At 52.1% G+C, this 27,372-nt stretch overlaps 2 protein-coding genes across 2 annotated transcripts in view; one reads left to right on the top strand and one right to left on the bottom strand.

The window, feature by feature from the left end:
• Positions 1 to 27,042, top strand: part of LOC110483738 (uncharacterized) — a 31,578-nt gene extending 4,536 nt beyond the window's left edge. The window contains exons 2-3 of the mRNA XM_077790582.1: positions 25,308 to 25,314; positions 26,458 to 27,042. Of these exons, the coding sequence (XP_077646708.1) occupies positions 25,308 to 25,314; positions 26,458 to 27,042 (592 nt within the window). The remainder of the gene's footprint in view (positions 1 to 25,307; positions 25,315 to 26,457) is intronic.
• LOC144248415 (olfactory receptor 14I1-like) lies at positions 12,265 to 13,197 on the bottom strand. Its single transcript, XM_077790589.1, has one exon. The coding sequence runs from the start codon at positions 13,195 to 13,197 to the stop codon at positions 12,265 to 12,267; it is 933 nt and encodes a 310-aa protein (XP_077646715.1).
• Positions 27,043 to 27,372: the final 330 nt, after the last annotated feature.

Below are 27,372 nucleotides of genomic sequence, written 5' to 3'. Positions count from 1 at the left end.
TCAGCAAGGCGGCCAATCCCGTGCGGGAATGACTGTCACGTCTGCCCCTGTGTCCAGGAGACCGCTTAGGTGTTTGTACTCCCCATCCTTCCGCATATAGCAGGAGAGCTTTGGTCTTTCCTTCCCTATGACCTGGGCCTGGCACACCTGGTAGCTCTTCTTCGCTGACTTCTTCCATAGATCCTCAGGGTGTGCTGGAGGCCCAGATGCTGGAATGGCCTGGGCGATGATTTGGCCCTTGGGAAGGAAGACCGGAGGATGGGGGCAGTGCAGCCACACCACTAATCGCTCGGTGTTCCTGGATGTCAGGGATGGTGCAATAGTGACTTCAAGAGGCGTGAATTTTGTGTCCCCAAGAACGATATACTTACTGTGGAGGTTCCTCCAGGTTCCCGGGTCCTCTGTGTCGACGGCGATGGAGTGCCAGTCGCTGTCCCTTAGGTGCAGAGCCTCGGTCAGGGCCAACCTATATGGGGAGAAATCAGATGGGGTGTTAAGTACCAGCTTGGGCTGGTTCGGGTCTCGACCCAGCCAGGCAGTGGGAATGAAATCCACATCTTCCCTCATATAGGCTGGTTTGTCAGCTATAGTCCGGTGTGTCAAGTCCAGTGAAATGTCCTCAGGTGGGCATTGCAGGTAGTCGTCCCTCCCCTCCTCTGATGTTATAGAGCCCACCATATTTATGTCCTCGCGCAGGGAGGGACTGCGCTGATGACTCAGTTTTTTTGTTTTCCCCCCGAGTTGGGGACACTCTTTTCTTGTCGCTGCTGTTTAAACCTAAAAAACTCGTCCCTCAGCGGGCATTGGGAAGCCCAATGTCCCTTCTGCCTACATAGATTGCAGGCCTGATGGTGCTGTTGTCCCCTTGGGGGTGCTCCTGTAGGGCGGCGATCTGGAGAAGGGGTGGCTGGCGGTGTCACGGCTGCAGCAAAAGCCACTCTGCTTGTTGGTGGTTTAGGAGTCTATGGAATGTCTTTAGCAGGAACTGTCACCTTCCTCGCACAGACTTGCAGGATGCTTTGAAGGGTAGGCTCAGGGTCCAGGGGCAGACTGAGGATTGCTTGCCAGCACACGTCGTTAGCGTTCTGCCTCGCAACTGTGGCAAGCATCCCCTCTCGCAGCCTCTCGTCCGGGACCTGAGCCTCTATCGCGTGATGCAAGCGATCCACGAACGCGACAAAAGGTTCTAGGGGTTCCTGCTTTAGGGACAAGAAGTTAATAACCGTACCGCTGGGTCTTAACTTAAAAAACGCCTTTTCTGCCGCCCTAGTGCTGACTTGCAGCGCCTCTCTGGGGATTTTCTCCGCCTGCTTGGTCCCCATTTTCCAATCCCCCTCCCCGCACAAGTGGTCTACGGATATTACTGCCCCATCCTCATCCCTAGAGCTATCTGCATTGGCCCAGAGGTCAGGTAACACCTCCCTGATCTCCCGCTTCCACTCGGACTCCCAGATGAGGAATTCTCCGTGGGTAATTAAACAGAAGAGAGTTCGAATGTCCGCGGGGACATATTCTTTGGAGGAGAGGGTTGCTTTTAATAAGCTTCGGAAGTATTCACTTTCCATCCCGAACCCCTTCTTGGCCTTGCAGAGCTCTTTGATGGTCTGCTAGGGGATGGGGGACCACTGTGCAAGGGGCCTACCCCCCCGCCGCGGGGTATAGGTGACAGGTGCGGCCGAGAAGGCAGGCAGGGATTGGGGTGGATCGGGGTTCCCACGCTCCCCCCCCCCGGAACCGAAAGCGTGGGAACTGGAAGTGGGGTCGTGGGAACCAGGGGACGAGGCGTGGTCTGGAGCAGGGGGAGTGGTATGGTGGGGACTCCCCTCCCCGGGGGTGGAGCTGAGGGGGGGGGTGTTGAATAATTCAAGAGAGGGGGAGTTGACGGGTGGTGGAGGAGGGAGGTTGTCGGAGAAATCCGGGGAGCAGAAGGGGTTGGTCTGCCGGAAGGGATTATGGGAGGGGGGAGGACAGGGATCATGGGAAGAAGGAGCACAAGTGGAGGGAAAAACCACGCGGTCACCGCCATCTTGTGTCCTGGGGAAGGGGGGAGAAGGGGAGCCATTTTGTGGGGTTTGGGGATGGTGGATGGGGGATGAGGGATCTTCGGGGGTCTGGAACAATTTAAAACGAACAGAGTTTCCACGGGACGGGGCTGTACAGCGCGGGGAAGAAGGGGAACGGGTAGAAGCAGAGACAGTGCCTGCACCGCCCTGCGGGGTGTCTAAGGTATTCTCAGAGGGGCCAGAATCTGCCTGTGGGCAATGCCGGGATGCCTGTCTGATAATACCCGACTTCGGGAGAGAGGGAGAGTTTTGCCGCAGTTTTCTCGCAGCGCCCGCCGCAGCCGCAGCCTCGGGAGCAGCGACAGCAGCCGCCCCGCGCCCCGCCGCAGCCGCGAGCGCCGCATCGTACTGCAGCGACCGGGCTGAGGGACAGGGAAGCGGAGTAGCGTTATATGAACTACCCGCCGAACTGGGGATCGGTTTGTTTGCAGCTGGCTGTGGCAGACCTTCGTAGTGATATTTAATTATATCGCAAATTTGGAGAGCCAAATGGGTGAATATGGAGAGAGAGAGATCCGACTGTCGCAGGATCTCCCCCGCTACCTGTTCCCAAAAAGGGGCTTGGTATAATTTAGCTGGCGAAATGTCAGGGAAAGTCTGCGACAACCACTGAACAAACTTCTTAACTTCAGATTTTTTAACCTTAATTCCCCCCACTAAAAGGATACCCACAACTTGGGAATAAATGCTCTTCTGCAGCACGGACAGCCTTGCACCCATGCTGTTAGATGTTAAATCGTGCCGCAGCGCCTACGATTGGGAAAACACGAACGAAAAACAAAAGACCACGCTTCCGGCTTTGCCGCAGTCCTTAAGCTTCCCGCCCGGGAAGGGAAGCACCAAAAACAGGAATTTTTTCCCCGACCCCGGGGAAAAAGAAACCCACCAAAAAGGGATCCTTTCCCTAAACCCTAGGGGAAAGGAACCAACCAAAAAAGGACCGGGAAAGCCCCAGGGGCCCCTATACTCACAAACCAAAGGGGTCCGAGAGGGAAGGGTGGAAAAGAAAAACCAATCGTAGAACTCCTCCGCGAGAGGACCGATTCCGGCGGTGCGTTCTGGAGCTGCCGGTCCTGTCCCTGAGAGTGCCACCCACTAGAACGTGGGTCTGCTCTCGCTGGGGTAGCTGACGGCCAGGGAGGACGATTCTTCGGGTCCGCACGAACCTAAAATCCTCAAACGAGGGTCCAACGCCGCAAAAACAGGGCCCCACGTTGGGCGCCAGCTGCCGCGCTCCCGCCCCAAATCCCTTTTCTCTCAGCCCCGGCTAGCTCGTCCTGGGGCGAGGGCGGGCGATGGAGGCACCCTCCGCCGCTCCCAGCTGGGGTTTGGAGAGTGCCTTTGTGGGTTCCGGGCAGCGCTAGCAAGCCTCGCGGTGGTAAATGAAGAGCGGATCCTGCTGGGGGCTAAGTCCAAGTTTATTGTAGCCCAACGGGGCCAAGTGTCCTAGAACGGTGCCAGCCAACAGGAACAAGCACAAGGTGCTTGCACTGGCTTATAAACTGTAAGGGAGGGGTATCCAACGACCAATGGGGATAGGGATAGGGGGTGGCTCCGGGATGGGGGGATATGATGGGGTCCAATGGGGGAAAGATATGGGGGGAGCCCCAGGTCCTCGCCCAATCACCCGGTGCCCTGAGTGGAAGCTTCTGGATGGATGGGAAGGGGCACCGAGTGACAGACAAGGCACCCGGGGGTGGGGTAAAGGGGAGGACTGCGTCTCTTCCAGGGTGATGGACAGCCACTGGAGAGGCGGGAAGGGAGGACAAGGCGGGAAAACTGGGGACAAACCAAGTTGTACATGGGGGTACAAAGGAATAAACCAATACATAATACAGGGATAATAAAACATACAAATAACGCAACTCCACACCTGAGTGCCCCTCCAAGCGCCCGCCCGGCTCCCCCAGGGGTCCCCCAGACCCTCAAGTTCTCTCTGAATTCCCTCCCCAGACACAAAACTGCCCCAAATGTGCCCAGAAATGTCTCCGTGGAACCCAAAGTGGCCGCTTTTACCCTGCCTGTGAAAATGATAAGAAATTATGACAAAAATAATACAAATAAACAAAAATTAGAATAAAGAGGGCAAAATCAATAGCCAAGAGTGTTCAATGAATTAATGAAGGGAATTGTGTTACTTAGAACCAATGACCAATAAGTTTTTCGTTAGAAAACACATATAGAGTTTTTTTATAGAAGCATTAAAATGAAATAATAAAAGATTTAATAATATTTTTATGCATAAGCAAAATTAAATTTTAATTGTTATTAAGCTAAAATTAATTAATTGTATTCGTTTATTAAGATTTAATTAAATTTTAATTATGAAAAAATGCATAATTTTTAAAAAAACTTTTGGCATGTCAGCCCCAGGTGGGCAATATCTGTCGGTAAGGGGCATGTGGTAAATAGATGTGATTCATGCTGAATAAGTTGTTGTCCTAGATTGCAAGGCAAGATGTGTTCAATTGCCATCTGTTAGAGGTTGGTTCACTGCAATGTTTATTTTATCTTTTAGTTTTCTTCCCTAATAAAGAACTGTTTTTCCTGCTCCCATATTTTTGCCTGAGAGTCGCCCTTAACTTCAAATTTATAGCAATTTACAGGGAGGGGGTTCTACATTTATTTTTTTCCCCATTTCAGGGAGGGTCCTGCCTTGCTTAGCAGACTCCTGTCTTTGCAAACCAAGACAGATTTTGGCACCCAAATTGCAGCTCGAAGGCAAAGAAACAAAAAAGGGAATAACAGTTCTTGAGTAATCCAATTTTTGATTTTTGTGTGCTGCTACAGAAACCTCGTTCAGCGGCACCCTGTGCTCCAGCCTGCCCTGGTTTGGGTGACACGGAACCGTGGCTGCATTTCTCCATTTGCAGGCCCTGATCTAAACATGGCTCCTACAGCCAAGGCTGCTGTGGCTGTTCTCTGGTTTGTTTTATGGGCGAATAAGGGGAAGAATTCATGATCTTTAACTTCCTCTGGGAAGCAGGCACATGGATTCACAGCTATAACACACTGACTGTGTGCTTTTGGGGTTACTTTAATAATGGCACCTACTGTGAGGAAATGACACCGGGGGAAATTTTCTCCCAAGCCTTTAACCATCTCTTTGGGGCTGCCCCACCAGTTTGTGAAGGGCTCAGATCCACTCCAAATACCAATGATATCATACAGGGGCTGTGTTGCTGTTAGCCCTGTTCTATTTGGCACTGAGAGACAAGGGAAGATTAACCTGGATAACCACCCTGACACCCAGCCCAGAACCTGACACGGCCCCAGAGACCAGGGATGCTGCTGCCCCAGAGCCTGACCCTGCCCCACAGCCACCCCAGATATGAACCACCCAGACTGGGTGGGGGTCTGGTGAGGGAGATGCAGGAGATGCTGAAGGAGTGCATTTCCCCAGCTGGTGAGAAGCCCTCCCCCTGCCTCGAAAAAGGAGAGTCTGATGGGGCAGCAGTGGAACCCACAGATGTTACAACTGTCCAGGTTCCAGCTGAGCCACAAAGGCAGCCACAGCCAGCAGCAGTCGCCCCTGTAGAAACAAGGAGGTCTAAGATGGAATCAGAGCACCCAGATAAGGGAAGGCCCTCACAACTCACAGGGGAGCCAGAGGTTGCGATCATCACCGAGTCCCTGACGTACAAAAGTCTCTGTAACCTGCACAAGGACATTGTATGACAGAGACGTGAGGCTTATACAACCTGACTGCTTCAAGTCTGAGACCTCATGGGTACAGGTGCCCAGCTGGATGGTGGTGAGGCAAGGAATTTGGGACCCTTGACCCAAGGCTCAGGTATGAATCAGATTTTTGTAAGGGAGCCAGGGTCGCTTTCCCTCTGGGAGCGGCTTTTAATAAGTGTCAGAGAGAGGTTTGTCCACAGGGAGAGAATGCAGAAGCACCAGCACAGAATGTGCTGGAAAACCCTTGAGGAAGGGATCCAACAGCTGAGGGAACTGGCAGCATTGGAGGTACTCTTTGGGAGGGATGGACAGCATGATACTGACCCCGACAAGGTCAGGTGCACAGGGCAAATGCTGTGGAGTCTGGCAAGGCTGGGGCCATCTCAGTACACCACCTTCATTGCCACGATTAATGCCGATAACAGCCAAGAGACAGTGGGCTCTGCTGCCAACAGCTGAGAAATTGTGAGAGTATGATCCATGGCCCAGTGCAGGCTCATGGCTCTGCTGTGGGCAAGGAACTCAAAGAGGAGATGAGGGAGATGAGGGAGGAGGTGAGGAGGAACAGTTCCCACATTGCCCCAGTGCGAGTCACAGGCCCCAAAGTCAGAGCCCAACGTTCCCCAGCCAGAGAGAGAGGGTACGCCCCACAGGCTGGCCTGGGGTTCTTTCTGTGTGACCATGGGGAAGACATGGGAAGGTGGGATGGGAAACCCATTTCTGTCCTGGCAGCATGGGTGTGTCAGCTCAAGGAGGGAAGCACTGACCGAGGGAATTCCAGTGAAGTGAAGGTAGCCTCAACCTCCCATGACCAAGCTGCCGGGTGTGATTTGTCAGATCCCCTTGAAAGTACCTCTGCCATGTATGCCTTGGAAAGAAATAATAACCAGGGTAGAGGGGCCCTGCCTCAAGCCAGGGAGAGGCATGGGAAAACCGGATCTTTTGTTCAGTGTGGATCCGATGGCCTGGCACATCAGTGCCACAGAAATATGAAGCCTTATGTCCTGGGTTGTAAAATAAGCTTGTATTCTATTTGCCATCTGTTGAAGGCAAACCTGTTGGACAGGTTTTGTTATCTCTCTCAAAGACAATGGTTTGCCCCGTAGAGGCAATGGTTTGTTTATACACTATTGACTGACTCACTGCCGGGCTGATAAATGTAACACCATCCTATTGTGAGGGGTCCCACCCAGAGGGGGAAGCCAAGCACTCTATTATTGTATAAAGGGGTAGCTTTTTGGGGAGAGAGGCAGCTCGCTCTCTCTCTTCACGGGATTCCCAGAGAAGCAGCTCTCTTCGGCGGCACTCGCAGCGAAGCAGACGGAGCGCGCTGAGGCGACGGCGGCGGAGCTCGGAGGCAACCCCGGTGCAGAGGAAGACCAGCCCCACTGCCACCAGATCTTCAGAGGAAAACTATACCCTTCTAAAGATCACCACTGCAAGGGGAGCAATCGTCCCAGCAGGACTGCTACTGGCACCCCGAATCCTCAGGTTCTGGACTTTTTTCACTGGTTTTGTTTGTACCGATTGCATTTGCCTTTTTAAATTGTTGTCTAGTTTTCTCCTAGTAAAGAATTGTTACTCCCATTCCCATATCTTTGCCTGAGAGCCTTTTAATTTAAAGATCCTGGTAATTCAGAGGGAGGGGGGTTTGCCGTTCTCCATTGCACAGGAGGCTTTAGCCCTCTTTCACAGACTCCTGTCTTGTCGAACCAAGACACCTTAGCTGATACTGGTGCACAGTGTACCCAAATGCCATCGGGACATGTAGGGCAGAACCTGTTTCCATTGCCGGGGTGACGGGGGGATCGCAGCAATTGACCCTGTTGGGAGCCGAGGTGAGCCTGGCTGGGAAGGAGCAGCAGAAACATGCATTGTGACCGGCCCAGAGGCCCCGTGTGTTCTGGGCATAGACTTCCTCCAGAACGGCTGTTACAGAGACCCAAAGGGACTCAGGTGGGCTTTTGGCATAGCTGCTGCAGAGGCAGAGGACATTAAGCAATTGAACACCTTGCCTGGACTATCAGAGAACCCATCTGCAGTAGGACTCCTGAGGGTGGAAGAGCAACGAGTGCCAATTGCCACCTCGACAGTTCAGGGCCAGCGGTATCGAACGAATCTGGATGCCGTGATCCCCATCCACAGAATGATCCGTTAGCTGGAGAACCAAGGGGTGGTCAGTAAGGCCCACTCACCCTTCCACAGCCCCATCTGGCCTGTGCACATGTCTGATGGAGAATGGAGATTGACTGTGGACTATTGTGGCTTGAATGAAGTGACTCCACCGCTGAGCGCTGCTGTGCTGGACATGCTGGAACTCCAGCACGAGCTGGAGTCCAAGGCAGCAAAGTGATACGCCACTGATGACATTGCTAACATGTTTTTCTCCATTCCTCTGGCAGCAGAATGCAGGCCTCAGTTTGCTTTCACCTGGAGCGGCGTGCAATACTCCTGGAAATGACTGCCCCAGGGGTGGAAGCACAGCCCCACCATCTGCCATGGACTGATCCCTGCTGCACTGGAAAAGGGTGAGGCTCCAGAACCTGCAGGACATCGATGGCATCATTGTGTGGGGGAACATGGCAATGGAAGTGTTTGAGAAAGGAGAGAGGATCGTCCAGATTCTGCTGGAAGCTTCGCCATCAAGAAGAGCAAAGTCAAGGGTCCTGCCTGAGAGATCCAGTTCCTGGGGTAAAGTGGCAAGATGGACAGAGTCAGATTCCAACTGAGGTCATCAATAAGATCACCGTGATGTCTCTACCCACCACCAAGAAGGAAATGCAAGCTTTCCTAGGTGCCATAGGTTTTCGGAGAATGCACATTCTCGAGTATGGCCAGATTTTGGGCCCTCCCTACCTGGTCGCCCCCAAAAAAACCAATTTCCACTGGGGCCCTGAGCAGCAAACAAGCTTTCACCCAGATCAAGCAGGAGATCGCTCATGCTGTAGCCCTTGGCCCAGTCAGCACAGGACCAGATTTCAGAAGTGTCTTCAAAGTGTATAGACTTTATTGAAAACAATGCAGAGAAAATTGTTTTGTCCTTTTAACTTTTCTTATTTATATCTTGATATCAGCAATATCCAATTGATATTGACCCCCAGCACCTTGTTATGCAATCTGAATACATATGAAAATCATGATCCTTCATGGCTGACAATCAATAGCACTTTGTCCCTACCCCCCCGCCCCACCATTTCCCTCATCCAACCCCTGGCACTCCTATGGATCAGGAATGTTGTGGCCAGCAGGACCAGGGCAGTGATTCTTCCCCTGCGAGACAGAGTGAAAATTTAACAGGGTAGAAATCCATTTGGATTTAGGTGAAATGTGCTGCTTTGAGCTTGTTAACATAAGTGAAATATGCTGTTTAGTCTGGTAACTGCAACACTAGCAAAGTTGGCCCAGCTAAAGAGAAAGAATGCAAATTTCCACACTAAAAAGAGATAAGAAAGACTCCTTGGGCCTTTAAACAGACCACGCAGAGTGACCCAGGAGTTCTTTCTGTACTTTCTGACGAAAACAAGTGTAACTAGCTCTAAGTGTAACATGAAATCATCAGAATGAATATGCATGAACCTATTATGAAATTCTATGCCTATGGAAATAAATTAAGGGTAATAAAAAAGGTTAGGGACTTCTCAGGGGGGCGAATGTCCATTGAAGGGCAATGAGTCCCTACATGTGTCCAGCGCTGCAAATAAACATACCATTCCCTACAAATCTTTATTGGAATTGTGGGGTTTTTATTTTTCATCTGCATTTCACCTGTGCTGGGCACTGGTTGGGCAGCACCTCGAGTGCTGTGTCCAGTTCTGGGGTCCCCAATTTAGGAAGTGTCAGATTCCAGGACACTGCAGCACCAAGGAATTCATTGTGGCACTCTGAGGCTTCATGGAACCAAGAGGCCACTGTGCCCCTGCAGGGCCTTGTGGAACCATGCAGAGCTTTGTGACAGAGCAGGACCTCATGTCATGATGGGGCCACTGTGACCCTGCAGAGCCCTATGGAACCGAGGGGCCAGTGCTGCCCCTCAGGAACTCACGGAATGCAGGAAACATGTTTGACACTGTGGTGGCCCTTGGGACCAAGAGGCCATTGTGACACTGTGGGAGCAAGGAGAGCATTGCTGCCCTGCCAGACCTCATGGAACCAAGGATCCACTGTGACACTGCAGGGCCTTGGGGACCACGGTGACATTGAGACACTGCAGGGCCCAAGGATCCAAGGGACTTTGTGACACCAAGGGATCCCATGGAACCAAAGGGACATTGTGACACTGGGAGGCCTCATGGAATCATGGAGACCATTGGGACACTCTGGGGCCTCATGGAACCCTGGTGACACCAAGTTGTCTGGGAGTGTTGGTCTGCTGGAGGGTAGGAGGGCTCTGCACAGGGCCCTGGACAGGCTGGATCCAGGGCCCAAACCCAACAAGGTGAGGTTTAACAAGTCCAAGTGCCGGGTCCTGCACTTTGGTCACAACAACCCCTGCAGCACTACAGGCAGGGGACAGAGGGGCTGGACAGCAGCCAGGCAGAAAGGGACCTGCAGGGACTGATGGACAGCAGGCTGGACATGAGCCAGCAGTGTGCCCAGGTGGCCAAGAAGGCCAATGGCTCCTGGCCTGGATCAGGAATGGTGTGGCCAGCAGGAGCAGGGCAGTGATTCTTCCCCTGTGCTGGGCACTGGTTGGGCAGCACCTCGAGTGCTGTGTCCAGTTCTGGACCTCCAATTTAGGAAGGACGTGGAGGGGCTCGAGTGTGTCCAGACAAGGGCAACAAGGCTGATGGGGGGTCTGGAACGCAAGTCCTGTGAGGAGTGGCTGAGGGAGCTGGGGTTGTTGATCTGGAGAAAAGGAGGCCCATGGGAGTCAAGGTGGTGTCAGAGCACAGGTTGGGCTTGATGATCTCCAAGGTCTTTTCCAACCTTGCTGATTCTGGGATTCTCTGAAACCACTCTTGGAGCAGTTGCAGGAGGAGCCCTGGGCCTCCTCTTCAGAAGCTCCAGCAGCCCAGGTTCCTCAGCTTCTCCTCACAGCCCCAAAGCCCATCCTGTCAGTCCTGCAGAGCCTCTGCAGCTCCTCCTCACTGCCCAGAACAGGGAGCCCCACAGCCAGACACAGCAGCCCAGATGTGCCCCCCTGGCCTGGGGTGCCTCTGGCAAGGGAGCAGCACCAGGCACTGCAGGAGCCTGCAGACAATTCCTGCAGCACTTGTGGGATGATCCTACTCCCCAAGGGATGTTCCCATGGTGCCAAGTCAGGAACTGCAATGGGGAGTGGGGCCAGAGAGGAAAGGGCAAACAGGGATGGGCTGTGTGCAGGGGAGGGAACAGGGGTGGACAGGAGGAAAAAATTTGTATCAGGAAGAGTAAAGAAAGCAAAGGTGAAGCCAAGGAAATGCTCAGGGCAGTTTGGGGGTGGCTGCCAGGCAGCCCTGGCTCTGAGCAGCAGCGTCTGCAGTGGGACAGGAAACTCCCAGCTGATGGGAACAAACTTTCTGGCTGACTGCAGAGGCCAGGACAAAGCTGAGTGGATTCCCTAGTGTCCCCCAGCCCTTCCTGGCCCCAGGGGCTGATGGCATTTGTGCTGCCTCAGGTTCATGTCCCCACAGCCCCAGCATGGGGGTGCTCCTGCCTGCTGTGTGCAATGCAAACAGGGGCTGCTGAGCCAGTGCTGCCGTGTCTGTGCCTGCAAGGATGCGGCACCTCTGTGAGCTGAGGGAGAGGCCAGGGCTGCAGAGGGGGGATGCTGTTGGCAGCACCATGAGGACACTCTGGGACGCTGCCCTGGGCTGTGCAGCACAGTGGGGATGGATCAGCCCCTGCTCTGCTGCTCCTTCCCGTCTCCCCCAGGGCCCCTGCAGAGCACTAGCCATGCTGTTTGCCCCCAGCCTGCCCACGGCCAGCCTGGGGCTGCTCACGGGGGTTTTCTGTGCTGAGCATTGGCCTGGCCGTGTTCTTGAGAGAGCCCAGGCAAGGAGCCTGGAGCCCCCAGGCCCTGCCCTGAGGCGTCAGCGCTGCCCCAGCAGTGCCCATGGCCTGTCCCTGCTGCAGCCCCGGCACTGCCACCCCCAGGACTGTGCCCGGCCCCGAGAGCACTCAGGCCCTGCAGCAACACCAGGGCCACCAGGGCAGCGGGGCAGGGCCACGGGAGCAGCACTGGCAGCACCAAGTGCTGCTGCTCCTTGGGCACAGCTGCTGTGCCAGCACTGATCTGCCCCAGCTCTGCACACAGACATTGCTGCTGCAGCTCCAGAGAGGGCAACAAAAGGGCATCTCTGCAGAAAACTGTGCTGGGAGATCCTTTAGATACTTTAAGGCCATCGAGAGCACAGCCCCCTATTGACAGTTTTTGGGCACAGGGAAGATGGAGACAAACAAAATGAGAAATGGCACAAACAATGACATGTCATTGTGGAAAATCTGAAAAAACTAAAGCAAAGAACCACTGATCAGAAATAAACAACAAGTGTCAAAGATGACTTTTATTACAAGTGAATTGCAGAAATTGGCCAGCAGTTTAATGTTCCTGAAACCATCTAGTCATCAGTCTCCAAACTGCAGCCTTGAGCTCCTGGTTCCTCAGGCTGTAGATGAGGGGGTTCAGGGCTGGAGGCACTAGTGAGTACAGAACTGACAGGGCCAGATCCAGGAAAGGGGATGACATAGACAGGGGCTTGAGATTTGCAAACACTGCAGTGCTGAGGAACAGAGAGACCACAGCCAGGTGAGGGAGGCAGGTGGAAAAAGCTTTGTGCCGTCCCTGCTCAGAGGGGATCCTCAGCACAGCCCTGAAGATCTGCACATAGGAGAAAACAATGTACAAAAAACATCCGAGTCCTAAACTCACACTAACTGCAATGAGCCTAATTTCCCTGAGGTAGGATTTGGAGCAGGAGAGCTTGAGAATTTGGGGGATTTCACAGAAGAACTGGCCCAGGGCATTGCCATGGCACAGGGGAAGGGAAAATGTATTGGTTGTGTGCAGCAGTGAATAGAGAAAGGCACTGGCCCAGGCAGCTGCTGCCATGTGGGCACAAGCTCTGCTGCCCAGGAGGGTCCCGTAGTGCAGGGGTTTGCAGATGGACACGTAGCGGTCATAGCACATGATGGTCAGGAGGGCAAGCTCTGCTGAGATGAAAAAGAGAAAGAAAAAGAGCTGAGCAGCACATCCTGTGTAGGAGATGTTCCTGGTGTCCCAGAGGGAATTGTGCATGGCTTTGGGGACAGTGGTGCAGATGGAGCCCAGGTCGCTGAGGGCCAGGTTGAGCAGGAAGAAGAACATGGGCGTGTGCAGGTGGTGGCCGCAGGCTACGGCGCTGATGATGAGGCCGTTGCCCAGGAGGGCAGCCAGGGAGATGCCCAGGAAGAGGCAGAAGTGCAGGAGCTGCAGCTGCCGCGTGTCTGCCAGTGCCAGCAGGAGGAAGTGGCTGATGGAGCTGCTGTTGGACATTTGCTGTGGCTGCACATGGGCACCTGTTCATGGGGAAAGGACAGGGACAAGTCAGTAGAGGCTGCTTGCAGCCAAACCTGGGCCATTCTTTGTAGACTGTCCTACTGAGACTCACCCATCCTACTTCCTGCTCTGAGAAAACCTTTGGCTGCGATCGGAGCACAATCACACTCCCAGATCACCCTGGGATAAACCAGACCCTGCCCAGAGCAGAGGGATCCCTTAGTGTCTCACCCTCTCCAAAAGTCTCTGGGCAAGATCTAAGCACCCCTTGTGCCAAGGACACTCACGGCTCCCCTGGCCAACCCAGGAGCATTTCCTCAGCTGTGGCATCTCTGCACTTCCCTGTGGGACATTCAGAGAACTCCCCGAGGCTCTGGCACAGATCTGCACCCAGGAGGGCAACTCAGAGCTGGGGAGAGCACAGCAAGGAGATCCCCAGCTGTGCCCATGAGGGGATCTCAGAGAGGGGCTCAGCTCATTCCCCTTTCTCATGGACTGCTTTGCCCACAGCCCCACAGGTCCCAGGGATGCTTGGACACCCCATTCCCATGGACAATCCTGCCTGGCAGGAATGCCAAGGGAAGTGCCTGACTCAGCTGCTGCAAATGCCAGAGCTTCCCTGAGAGCCCCAGATAACAGTGACAATACCAGGGGAGTTCATAAACAAAAGAAGATGTTGTGGTGCTGTGCCTGAGAGGGCAGGGCAGAGACAGCCAGGCACTCAGGACAGTGTTCCCGTGCCCAGCTGTGGCCGGCACCTCCCACACACCAACAGAGCCCTCCTGCCCCAGCACTGCTCTGCTCAGCCCCCTCTGCTTCCCTGAGCATCTCCCTGGGCCTGGACATCCCCTCCTGAGAGGTGCCTTGTCCCTGCCAGCGCTCACAGAGCCCATCCCAGCCTGTGTGCCCTCGGCCCGGCCCTACAGAAACCTGCCTGTGTGCAGGGCCCTGGCTGGGGCAGGCTCTGTGTGCAGCTGGGCAAGGACAGCTCAGGAGAGCCCTGCTGGGCCCTGCAGAGGTGATGCTGCTGCTGCCCAGGGCTGAGGAGTGGCTGAAGGCCCTTTGGGAGGCTCCCAGAAGAGACACTGACCACCAAAGTCACAGTTCTGGAGTCTCTGTAAATGTTCAAACATTCCTTTGATGATCCTGTGTGTCCCTTTCAACTCAGAATGTTCTGTGATTCTGGGATTACAATTCCTGTTCTGCTTCACTCATCCCCCTGTTGTCTATAATAAAAAGAGAAAAAAATCCCTTGCAACAGTGTTAGAACAGTAAAGTTAAAACCAGAAGTTCACTGGAAGCTTCCAGGTGTCCCTGTGGGGATAAGGGAAAATAAGTCCCTGATTTCAATAATTTATTAAGGTTGATTAATTAGGATATTTAACAGGAACATCCAATGGGAGATTCAGTACACAGTTACACACTCCTGGCTAACCCACTGGAGTAAGTCCAGAGCCTTCTTTGTCCCAGTTTTTGTTATCACTGCTCACATTCAAAAGCCAAAATACTCTTCTTGTGGGTTCTTTCCCTGATAAAAAGACGATATAGCACTTAAAAAATTTATTTAGACATGTTATAGTTCTAAAATCTAAGACAAGATAAGGAAAGGTACTAGAGTTAATTAAGCAATATAATTACATTAAGTATATAATAGTAGTTAAATAGAGTTAATTAAGAGTTTAATAGAGTTAGGTAAGGATTATAAATTTATAACTAAATAACAGTAATTTACAGAACTATGAATATATGAAAAATATATGAAAAGCAAAAATGTTTTTGTCATCATCCCAACTTTCCCACCCTGCTCCAAGCAGAAAATTGAAAACACTCTCAGGAAAGCTCCTGATCTTTACAGCAATCCCAGGCTTACCTTCTTTGGGAAGTGTCCTCCGGAGCTGTGCCCAGGCTGGTCTGGAGCTGGGAGCAGCCCTGCCCCAGCCAGCCCTTCTCAGCAGCAGCACCTGCCCTGCTCAGGGTGGCTCCTTCCCCCCACAGCTCCTGGCCAGCGCTGGGAGCAGCTCCAGGGCCGGCTGAGAGCTGTCCCTGGCAGGCAGCAGAGTCCCTGGCCCAGCACAGCGCCCTGGGCTGCAGGACCCTGCTCTGCAGGACAGCCCTGGGCACCCCTGGCTGCTCTGCACAGGAGATGAGCAGAGAATGCACTCACAGAGTCTGTGGGCATTGGCATGTTCCAGCTTTAGGAGATCACTCCAGGAGCTGCAGCTGCATTGTCCTGCAGCCAGAGGTTCCTGTGCCAAGGGCTGGCAGTGATTCTGCCCCAGGCACTTCTCAGCCCCTTCCCAGCCCTGACTGATTGAAGCTCTCTGTGCCTCTGTGCTGTGCCCGGGCTGGCTGCAGGCAGTGCCCCAGCCCTGCTGGGCTGGGAGAAGAGCTGCTCAGCAAGAGAAATGTGCTTTGAAGCTCTGCTTGGTTACCAGGATCACCCTCTGTGCCAGGAGCCTGGCCCAGCTCAGCAGCACAGACACAGCACAAGGACTTTAATGACCCTCTGGGGCTTTGTGCTCAGGCCCTGAACATCAGGCCCTGAGAGGGAGCCGCAGAAACCTCTCCAGAACTCCAAGTCACAATCCAACTCCAAAGTTTCTTGGACTTTTAATGGGTCCCACTGAGGGACACGACTGAGAAAGTGTCCCCAGGCCCCAGGCAGAGCAGAGAACTGGAGGCACTGATGCCAGGTGGGGACAAAGAGAAGCCAAGTCTTGGTGTCCTGGGGCACAGCAGGGTCTGTGCCACCAAGGGCTGTGAGGAGACACCTTGTCCTGAGGCCCTGGGGCCTCCTGGCACAGCCCCAGCCAGGCTGGGCACTGTCAGCCCCTGGTCCTGCCCTCAGCATCCCCACCTAGCCCACATCCCAGTGGCCTCAAGGATCTGCTGGAAGGAGTCCCTGGGGAGCCTTGGACAGCAATGGCTCCTTCATGCTCCCAGGAACTGCAGGTTTTTCAAAGGACTCAGGGTTTTGCTTTTGTCTTGCAGTCTCTGAGAGCTTTCTGCAATCCTGGCCTCCAATATTCTGCTGTAATTAGTCCCTGGAGAGGCTTTGTCAGGAACAACACTCAGTGGGGCCCATTAATGCTTCAAGGTACTTCAGTTCTTTTAAGGTACTTGGTGTTTCCCTTTTGATACAGACTCTGTGAGAGGTTTGTGCTATTGTGTCTCCAATTATCTGCTTTAACAAGTCCCCTGAGAGCTTTGTGCAGACACACGCTGTGGCTCATGAATACTCTGAGATACTAAACTTTTTTCTGGTACTTTGGGTTTTCTTTTTCACATTGAGAGTTCTTTGTGCCGTTTTCAGTCTCTGAGAGGTTTTTGTGCCATCCTGGTCCCCAGTTCTCTTCTCCAAGGAGTCCATGAGGAGCCTGTGTTGGACATGCACCTCAGTAGGACTCATTATTGCCTTGAGAAACTTTGGTGTCTTCTTCTGACTTTGACTGCAAGAAAAGTTTGTGGAATCTCCTCTCAGGCCCTGAGGTTCCAGGGCTCAGCTCCAAATGCACCACGGGGCTCATTAGTATCAAGCAAGTCCTGACAAACCATGGCTCTGCCTTGATTTCCCTCTGCTCTAATGCAGTTCAAGAGGAAGTTTCTGTAGTGGTTTTGGTTTGCCATTTTGAGATTTCTCAGCCAATGCATCAACTATTTTGGTGTGTTCAGTGTTGGCTAATCACCAGTGCACACACTACAATATACTTACTCCTTTCCTGCTGTGAGATAGGATTAGGAGAAAGGCAAAGTAGGCTCAGAACTTTAAAAGAAAAGTTTAAACTTTTAAAGAGAAGTATATTAACAGTAACCAAAAGAAAGAGTAATAAGGATCAGAACAAACTTTCAGAACTCTTCCTCTCTCCATAAAACCTTACAATATAAAGAGAACAAACCTAAAACTTCAGGTCAGTTCAAATAGGGAGAGAAGTTCCTCGTGTTAATGTTATGGAGACTTATCCACAAGAAAACAGTTATCTCATGGCTTTTCATTTCCATGGATTGCAGCTGCCTCGAAAAATGTGCAATTGTGAAGTCCCTCCCATTTTTTAACAGCTTTTCCCATGGCTGTGTTTATGGTCCATGTCAATTTATGGGATATTAATTTACAGATGAGCTGTTTAAAAGCAAAGGTTCTCTTCATCTATTTCTGAAATCATCTTCATCTCTGGGAACAGAGGTCTTCTTTTCCTCTCCCTGAGGGTACAGTGTGTAACCACTCTGCTCTCCTCTGTTCAAACTTCTCATGGGATCACAGCTACTGCAACATTTGCTCACTTGAGCATGGAGGCCTTTGCTGAAACAAGTCATCTCCCCATATTTTTCAATGCATTATGGGGAAAAAGAGAGTCTGATGTATCAATGACATCCTTCTCCATAGCTTTAGCAGAGGATTCCAGCCCCAAGATACAGGCATCTCCTCATCCCTCCCATCTGGGACTCAACTTCCTCTTCCCTGCCCTTGGTGTGTCCATGCTGCTCCTCTGTGTGCCTGCACTGTGTCCTTTTCTCTCACGGGAGGGAGGATGGCAGCACTGGCAGAGTCAATATCTCCCGGGGCTGCAGATGGTTCCGTGAGCCCGGCTGGGCTCGGTGCTTGCGGCCGGAGCTGTTTTGCCATGGAGGTTTCTGCAGCGGCTGCGCTGGGGCTGTGTCAGGCTGGGCCGCGCTGGGGCAGGGCCAGGATCTCAGCAGCCAGGCCAGAGCCCAGCAGCAGCACAGCCGGGGCCGATGGCTTCTCCTGCCCTGCCTGCCGGCTGCGGGCGAAGCCCAAGGGCGGCAGAGCCTTGGCCGAGCCGGCCCGGCCCGGGGCTGCTCCTGGGGCCCGGCGGATCCTGGCCGGGCCCGGGCTGGCGGCGGGGCAGGGCTCGGCAGGGCCAGATGTCAGCACCCGCAGCCACAGCCCGGCCTCGGCCCCGCGGCCTCCCCTGCCCTGCCCGGCAGCCGATGGCGCCTGGCGGCTCCCTGGGAAGGGGCCCGGCCCCACGGCAGGAGCCGCCCGGCCCCACGGCCGAGACGGGGCTGGGCCGGCCTCGGCACCTCTGTGGGGCCAGAATGGAGAGAGACCCAGCCAGGCTTTCTCATCTGTAACTTGTCCATATGTAGTGGTCATGTGCCCAAGCCCCCAAAACCTCTCATTGGGAGATCCCTGGGCCCTCTCCAAGGTGTTTTCTAATAAAAATATTAAGCTCATGATCTGTGAAAATTACCAGAGGACAGGGCTAACCCATCCTGTCTGTCCTGGCTACTTTTGTCTGGGAGCAATCCTTGGATATACGGACTTTAGGAGGCCACATTCTAATTTTGGCCATGGACCATGGACAAGAAGACCATTTCTTTTCCACAGGAATGAAAGAACACAGCTCCATTTTTTCAGGGGCAGATGAAAGGTGACCACCACAGTTCAAGGACAGCCAGAGCTGGCTGTTTTTTCCTAAAACATAACCTTGCATACAGGAAATTGTTTAGGGATAATACCAGTTTTGGCAATGGGCATCTGAACACAGACAGTTCTTTTCTATAGCAAGGAAAGCACATAGCCCCTTTGCTCCAGGAGCTGATGAGAAGCAGCCCTTGGCATTCCAACATCAGCCAGACCTGTCAGGTGGCCCCTGGGAGGCCAAGCCAGCCAGACCTGGTCCATGTTCCCTCGCTTCAATGGGGTCCCTTGCTTCCAGGAGGCCCTGAGGTGTCACAATGCCCCCTTGGTGACACGGGGCCCTGAAGGGTCAGAATGGTCTCCATGGTTCCATCAGGCCCCACAGAGTCATAATGGTCTCTGGGTCCATGAAGCCCCACGGTGTCACCATGGTCCCTTGGTTCCATGGGCTCCAGTGGTGCCACAATGATCCCCTTGGTTCCATGAGGTGCTCACAGTGTCACAGTGATCTCCATGGGAAGGAAAGGACCGAGCCCCAGTGTGGCAGGTGCAGCCACCAGAGGCCAAGGGCAGCCAGGCTTGATGGTAGTGGCAGATTTTGGCTGGGAGCAACCCTTGGATATAGGGAATTTTAGAGGTGGAATCCCAATTTCAGACATGGACACCCGAAGTAGAAGGATGGTTCTTTTCCATAGGAAGAAAAGCACAGAACACCGGTGTTTCAGGGACAGATGAAAGGCTTCCACCAGCAGCCTAAGGCAGCCAGACTTCTCTGTCCTGGTAGCTTTTGTCTGAAAGCAACCCTTGGATATAGCGAATTTGGGAAGTGGAACCCCAATTTTGGCCATTTCTGTGTAGATAAGGACAGTTCTTTTCCATAGGAAGGAAAGAATAGAGCCCCAGTGTTTCAAAGACAGAAGTGAAGAGAGGTGGCTCTTGAGAGGCCAAGCCAGCCAGACTTGTTTGTCCTGGCAGTTTTTGTCATGGACAGATCCTTGGATATATGGAATTTGGGAGAAGGAATCTTAATTTTGACCATGAACACCTTGAGAAGAAGGACAGGTCTTTTTCATTGGAAGGAAAGCACTGACCCCAGTGTTTTGAGAGCAGGTGAAAGGCATCCCCAAGAGGCCAAGGGCAGCCAGATCTGTCTGTCCTTGCAGATTTCACTGGGAGCAATCGTTGGATGTACAGAGTTTTGGAGGTGGAATCCCAGTTTTGGCCATGGAAGCCTGCTCAGGATGGATTTTTTTTTCCTAAAGGAAAGAAAAGCTCAAAATCCAAGTGTTCTGGAAGAAGATGAGATGTGGTCAGCCTTAGGCCAAGCCAGCCAGACCTATCTCTCCTGACAACTTTCATCTAGGGGCTATCCTTGGACATAGGGCATTTTGGAGGTGGAATCTCAGTTTTGGCCGTGGGCACCTGGACAGGAAGAAGAATTCTTTTCATTAGTAATGAAAGCACAGAGCCCCAGATTTTCAGAGGCACATGAGTGCCAGTCTTCAGGAAGCCAAGGCCAGCCAGATTTGTGATTCCTGGCATCATTTTCCTGGGAGCTATCATTGGATATAGGGAATTCTGGAGGCAGATGCCCAATTTTGGCCATGGGTACCTGGTTGAGATGGATGTTTTTTCCCCATAATAAAGAAAAGCACATGGTCCCAGTGTTTGAAAGGCAGATGAGAGTTGGCCCCTGGGTGGCCAAGGCAGCCAGATCTGTCTCTCCTGGCATATTTCATCTATAAACAATCCTTGCAATATAACGAAATTTGGCGGAGGAATTCCAGTTTTGGCTATAGGCCCCTGGAGGAGAAGAATAGTTCTCTCCCATAGGAAGGAAAGCCCAGAGCCCCAATGTCACTATGGGACATGAGTAAACATGATGGGCACCTTTGCGTTTGTGACGGTAAAAGAAATGTAATTTATTTCTGACTCCAACATTTATAGTTTTCCAAAGGTGACAGTGGATTGGAGGGTGAAAGTGCCACCTCTCCAATGACACTGGACAAAACTACCGTCCATCAAATTTCCCCTCCTCTATGAAGGAATGCAAAGCAATAAGTTATTTACAGAAAGTTGTGTGAGAAAATTTGCTACAAGAATGTAAACTCAGAAGGTTTTAGAAAATCTTAAAAAATCAGGCCAACACCCCAGTGCTTCAGGGGCAGATGAGAAGTAGCCCTCGACATGCCAAGGTCAGCCAGACCTGTCAGGTGGTCCCCAGGAGGCCCAGTCAGCCAGACCTGTTCCATGTTCCCTTGGTTTCCTGGGACCCCACAGTGTCACAATGGTCTCCTTGGTTCCATGAGGCCCTGCAGTGTCACAATGTTCCCCTTGCTTCTGCAGTGTCACAATGGCCCTGTGCTTCCATGAGGCCTTGCAATGTCACAATGGCTTCATGGTTCCACAAAGCCCTGATGTGTCACAATGGCCCCTCAGCTCCGTGTGCCCTCGCTGTGTCACAACGGCTCCTCTGTGACACTGCAGCTGCACAAGGTCACCATGGACCCTTGGTTCCTTGGGGTCTCTGAGTTCACAATGGTCTCCTTGATTCCATGAGGCAGCACAGTGCCACAATGGCCACTTGGTTCCATGAGGATCTGCAGGGTCACACAGATTTGTGACATTTGTCCTTGCTGCCCCTCACATCCCCCTGCCCCACAAACAGCCCCGAGCCACCCGTGAGGGACAGGCCCTGCTGTGCCAGGCTGGGCTCAGGGCTTGGCCTTTCTGCTTCCCCCAGCCAGCCCAGGCCTTGCTCAGCATTGCAGTTCCCTGCTCTGAGCCTTGGGCTCCCTGCAATCCTGGCCTCAAGGATCTGCTCTCACCAGTCCCTGGTAGCCTTTGGCAGTCCCTGCCCTCAGTGGGGCCCAGTGATGCTCCAAGGGACTTGGAGTTTTGCTCCTGACTCCTTGAGCAGCTTCTTCAGCCTTCTCTCAGTGCCTGAGGGTTCTGGACTCAGCCCCAAATCCATCATGGGGATCATCAAAATGCAAGAATACTTCAGGGGCGCTTTGTCTTCATTCAATTGTCTGCAAATCTCCTGGGCTTGTGCAGCTGATTGGAGTCAGTTTGGAGTCCTTGTAAGGAGGAAGATTTCCAAGTGCACCTCCTGAATTTTTTTCTTTAATCAAGTGAGTATTCTTAGTTTCCAGTTCAGAGAGAGCTGATTAGAAGCATTCCCCTGGTGACCTTGATACTCAGTGTCTCATTAGGAGGTCTGGGCATGTAGAAGAATGAGCCCCCTGAGGACTGACCCTGTTTGGACAAGCTGCTCCTCACCCCCAGCCTCACCATGTCTGACATCGCCCACCTGGCACTGACATCCCTGTGCCCTGCAGCAGAACCTTGTCCCTGAGCTCTGCAGCTCCATGTCCCAGCCCATTGCACCATATCCCACCTGCTATCCTCATGGCTCTCCCTGCACACAGACACAAGAGAAGTTTTCCTGTTGGGAAAAAAAAGAATGGAAAAGCCTGAGCAGGTTTCCTAAACAAGAAACCCCACTCAGGAGCCACCTGCTCAGTACAGGCTGCCTGGAGTGGTGTCACCTTTCTACAAGGGACAGTGTGGTCAGAAATGATCTCTGGAAGCAGAATTCTCTGAGTCTCCCAGCTGAGTTCTCTGTCCCTGTCCTTTCTCTGGATCCATGTTGCAGATGGAAGCTGCTGGTGCCAGCCTCACCTTTAACTTGTCTTTGGAATGCAAACAGATGTTCCCAAGTGTTTTAAGCGGGATTTGCTCAATGTTTTTATAAATCTTTTGTGTTCCCCATGGAATGAAGGGGCCATTTTGGCACTGAGGGGATGACGTGGAAGCAAGGAGTCAATTGTGACCCTGGGATCCCATGGAACCAAGGGGCCATGGTGACACAGCAGGGCCACATGGATCCAGTGGTCCATTGTGGCACGGAGGATCCAAGGAGACCATGGAGACACCCCCAGAACCTCATGGAACCAAGGAGTCCACCCAGCGGGGCTGCATGGAGCCAATGGTCCATGGTGACACTGCCCATCCAAGGAGGCCGTTTGGACACTGTGGAAGCTCATGGAGCGAGGTGGCCATTGTGACACTGAAGAACTTCATGACACCAAATATCCATGGGGACACAGCAGGGCACCATGGAACCCAGGAACCGCTGTTGGCAGTACTGAAACTCCTGGAACCAGGGGCCATGGTGGCACTGCAGCACCAACACAGCTGCTGCACCTTGTCACCTGCCCTGCACAGCTCCTTGGGAGGCACGGCAGGAGCAGCACCCTAGGAGCCTTGGGAATGCCCCTCTGGGATCCAAGGCACATGCTCCCAGGGGCTGGAATTCCAGTTCCCAGCCAGGAAAAGGATGTTCCTGCCCTTGAAGTCAAAGCTCTTATGAAAGAGCCAAAAGCCAAGTGCAGCAAGATCTTACAGTGACATTTCACTGCCAGCCTTCACATTTTCACCTGTGGTTGCTATAGCTCATGGATTGGGAATTAAATCAGGGCAGGGACTTTGCTGAGATCTGCCCTGGGTCAAGGGAGGCAATGAGAGAGAAACAGAGCAGGCAAAGGAAGGCAGGAGAGAAAGGAGGTGTTTTGGTTTGGAAGGAGAGGTGTCTGCTAAGGAAGGCATGGGCCTCCCCTGAAATGTAAAAATGTAGACCCTTTCTTTCAGAATTGGTATTAATTTGAAATTAATGGGGGCTCTCAGGTAAAAATATGGGAGCAGGAATCACAATTTTTTTTTTAATAGGGAAGAAAATGAAAATATGAACAATGCAGTGAACCAAAACAACACTGACAGAGTCAGAATACAACCTGAAATCCTGCTGAACAGGATGTTGGCCACAGTCTAATTGGAATTGTGGCTGCAGTCCTCCTGCAGTGTCAGATGTGGTTCTGTTGGAGAAGTGATCCTGTAGGAATGGGAATCTTCTGAAGAGGAAGGAGCAGCTGTTCCTATGGGAAAATCCAGCCCAGAAAAAGCTGTGTTGGTGGGCCAGAATCTCAAGACTAGATGCAGGTAGGAATGCTTGGCTCCTCCCTCTGGGCAGAACATCTCACAATGGGATGTTACAGTTCTTATCAGTCATGCAGTGACATTCAATAGCCCATTATCAGCAGATGTCTCCCCTGAGGGAGGATTGATTGTGGAAGAGATAAGGAAAAACTGCCCACTTAACACAGGACAATTGCCATACAGATGGCAAATAGAACACATCTTGCTTTTCAGTCTGAGACAGGAGGACACAAACAAAATCAGCTGAGAAGGCGGCACTCTGAAAAGCAAACCAGAACTGACAGAAAATGAATGGGACAGAAATCAATAATTCTGATACTTTTACTTATTATCAAAATAAATCACACCCACCCAGCCCCACACAATCCTGATCCCACAACCTCAAATTTGGATCTCACTTCTCCCGATCTCCTTCCAACCCCATCTCATCCTGGAGGCTGAGGAATTGAGCAATTTTGGCATGGGACTGAGGTGGGAACCAGCCATTTTGAGGTGGGATTGAGTCACTTTGAGGTGACAGACCAATCCACCTTGGGTTTTGGAGTGCAAAGATATGGAGAATACTACCAGATATCCCCCAAGATCCCACAAATCCTCCAGAATATGTTCCCAAACAGTAAAGTCCACCTCAAATACCTCTTAAATGGTGGGACTTCTGACATCTCTGGTCAATACTCTTTTTAGTCATTTTTCAGGTGTTTTTAAGTGATAAAGACAAATCAGAAGAAAATTAGGGCCAAACCAACACCAGAGACCCCTTGAGCATCCCCTGGACACTGGACAAAACAAACTCAGCAGAAATCAAATTTAACCCTCCATAAAATGCCTTGAGGAAGATTTGCTCTTCCCACAAGTCATTTCTGATGGAAACACAAATAAATCCCAAACATTAATAAACCAACAACAGAAGCAATTCTCTGGCAATTCCAAATTTCATCAGTTCCAACACAGCTCCAGCTCAGATGCTGGCAGGTCCCAAAAAAAAAAAAAAAAAAAAAACAAACATGGAAATTTGCCCCAATACAGATTATTAAAGGAAGGGAGAGGTCTGTGTAGCTATCACAAAGGTGACAGGGACCAAGAAAATAATGCTTCTCCCCCCAAAGCCCATGAATTCAGGAGTTATTTGGGAATTTAGCTACTTGAGCTGGGCTTCTTGTAGGATTTAAGTAGCCTTGTGTTCCTCACTTTGAGGTGAATGATCCTTGTCAGTCTTGCTGGTATCATTTGGTCCCTTTCCTCCAGTGATTTTAACAGACTTTTCAAAGAAGGAAAATAAAATATTTTTCTTTACACTGGCCACCCACAAGAGCCATTTTCCTCATAAGTTCTCCCAAAAGTCACTCAGAGGAAACTGCATCCAAGTTTCCAAGAGTTCCTCCAGAAAGAGCCACAAACTCCTCAGAGGATAGAACCAGGCTGTTGTCAAAAGCACTTGGGGTCAGACAACATTGCCCTGAACTCACTGTGCAAAATAATGTTGCAATCTGGATAATAAAATTGTTAGAGAGATGCCTCTGTTCCAATTAAGGTGCTAACAAGATCAAATCCAAAGTGGATTTTATTGAACAGTAAATGTGAGGTAGAGAGAGATGGAAAGAAAAAGAGAAGAGAGCAAGGGAGTGACAGGGACAGAGGTCTCCCCTGGGACAGGGCAAGTGTGACATTGTCCCCTGTGTGCGTGGCCTTCCCAGGGTGAGGGTTTTACACCTGAGCCAGTTTGGGTAAGGGGGGTGGTGTTCACCCCCCACCCCGAGCAGGGATTGCCTCACTGTTTCAGGTTACAGTGTCAGATGTAACCAAAAGTGTTTTCAGTCACCATCTCCATAAACTGTTATCAACAGGTGGGGCAGTGTTCTTTATCTCTTCCATGGCTCAGCCCTGATAACGCCCTCCAGGGGCCATCTTCTGTTAATGGGCCATTGAGTGTCACTGCAGGAATGATAAAATTACATTATCCCATTGTGGGACGCTCCGCCCAGGGGGAGGAACCAAGCATTCCTACCTGGATATAATCTCATCTCTGCAACACCACGATCACCTTGCCTGCTGCATTCCCAGAGGACAAGAGCTCCATAAGCACCACTGGACCTGCAGAGGAAGACCAGACCCTTCTACAGGATCAGTGCTTTGACAAAATCACGTTCATCACTCCAGCCGGACTGCAGCCACCATTTCATCAGACAGCTACCACCACCCTGATTATCAGGGTGTCAGATTATATCCTGACTCTGTGAGTTTAAACCTGTCTTTCTGTATCATAGCTTTGATCTTAATTTTCTTATTAAATTGTCCTTCTGGCTTAGACTCTCTCCCTGTTTTGCTTTGAAACAGTACAAAACTCACTGTGCTCATCCCTTGTTTTCCTCCCAAAACAGGATTTCCCATCCCAAAACCTTCATGAAATGGAGAAGGAGGCTGCGAGGAAGAGGAAGGAGACCTGGGACACCGAGGCGGGTGAGGAGGAAGTCAGTGCCCCTTTCCCCCTCTCTCCTGCTCCATCTCCCAGCCCAGCCTGGCCCCCAGCTGCAGGACAGCCCCGCTGCTGGTGCCCTCCTGCCGGGGACACACTGGGGGGATCTCCTTGCCCTTCCCTCTGGCACAGAGGCAAATCCCATCCTCTCCTTGTCCTTCCTCCCACAGATGAGGTGCTAAGGGTGGAGAGCAGAGAGGACAAATCCCCATGGCAGAACCTTGTGGAAGACGCTGTTTTGAGTGGCTCCATGGTGCAGGAACCCAATGGGAGCTGCACGAGGAGGGGCTGCAAACGCAGATCGAGGGGATCTGAGGAGGAAAGATGCACTCTGGTCCAGGAAGGTGGACAGAGCTTCAGCCAGAGCTCAGGGCTGGTGGTCCCTGAGCAGCTTCATGATGAGGAGAAGCCCCATAAGTGCTCAGAGTGTGGGAAGAGCTTCAGGTCAAACTCCAACCTGATCCAGCACCAGAGGATCCACACTGGGGAGAAGCCCTATGAGTGTGAGGAATGTGGGAAGAGCTTTTTGTCAAATTCCAACATGATCCAGCAGAAGAGGATTCACACTGGGGAGAGGCCCTACGAGTGTGGGGAATGTGGGAAGAGCTTCAGGCAGATCTCCCACCTGAGCAGCCACAAGAGGATCCACACTGGGGAAAGGCCCTATGAGTGTAGGGAGTGTGGGAAGAGCTTCAGGCAGTGTGGTGCCCTGATTGTCCACCAGAAGATCCACACTGGGGAGCGACCCTACGAGTGTTCCAAGTGTGGGAAGGGGTTTCAGACTCGCTCCTATCTCCTCTTGCACTATCGAGCTCATACAGATGAGAGGCCCTTCCTCTGCCCTGACTGTGGGAAGGGATTCAAGCACAGCTCCAACCTTGTCAGGCACCGGCGCATCCACACTGGTGAGAGGCCCTACGGGTGTCCCCAGTGTGGGAAGAGCTTCACCCAGAGCTCTCACTTGACCAGACACCAACAGAGGCACCAGTAAGGGAAGCCCCAAGAGTGTCCCGCCTGCAGGAAGAGCTTCGTGCTCTGCTCCAGCTCCATCCCCCACTGCAGGACCCACATTGGGCACAGGTCTGGTGACCCACATTCCCTGTGATCAATGTTGGGAACACACCTGACTGGTTATCCTTTTGGTTTGGCCCTAATTTTCCTCTGATTCATCTTTATTCTTCAAACACAGCCAAAACAGGGTTAAATTAAAGAAACTGATCAAAAATATCTTAATTGTCACCATTTCACAGGAGTTTGAGGGGGAATTTAGGATTTAGGGACGCATTCTGTGTGGAGTGCCCCTGTTCCTGAGAGGCAGGAG

Source organism: Lonchura striata, unplaced genomic scaffold (assembly GCF_046129695.1).
Source record: "Lonchura striata isolate bLonStr1 unplaced genomic scaffold, bLonStr1.mat Scaffold_113, whole genome shotgun sequence".
Taxonomy (NCBI): Eukaryota; Metazoa; Chordata; class Aves; order Passeriformes; family Estrildidae; genus Lonchura; species Lonchura striata.
Note: the sequence above shows the minus strand (reverse complement) of the source record. Positions and strands in the feature narration are given on the sequence as shown.

What these genes read in the sequence shown, in the direction of transcription:
- LOC144248415 (XM_077790589.1), bottom strand. Translation starts at nt 13,197, where the DNA reads ATGTCCAACAGCAGCTCCATCAGCCACTTCCTCCTGCTGGCACTGGCA.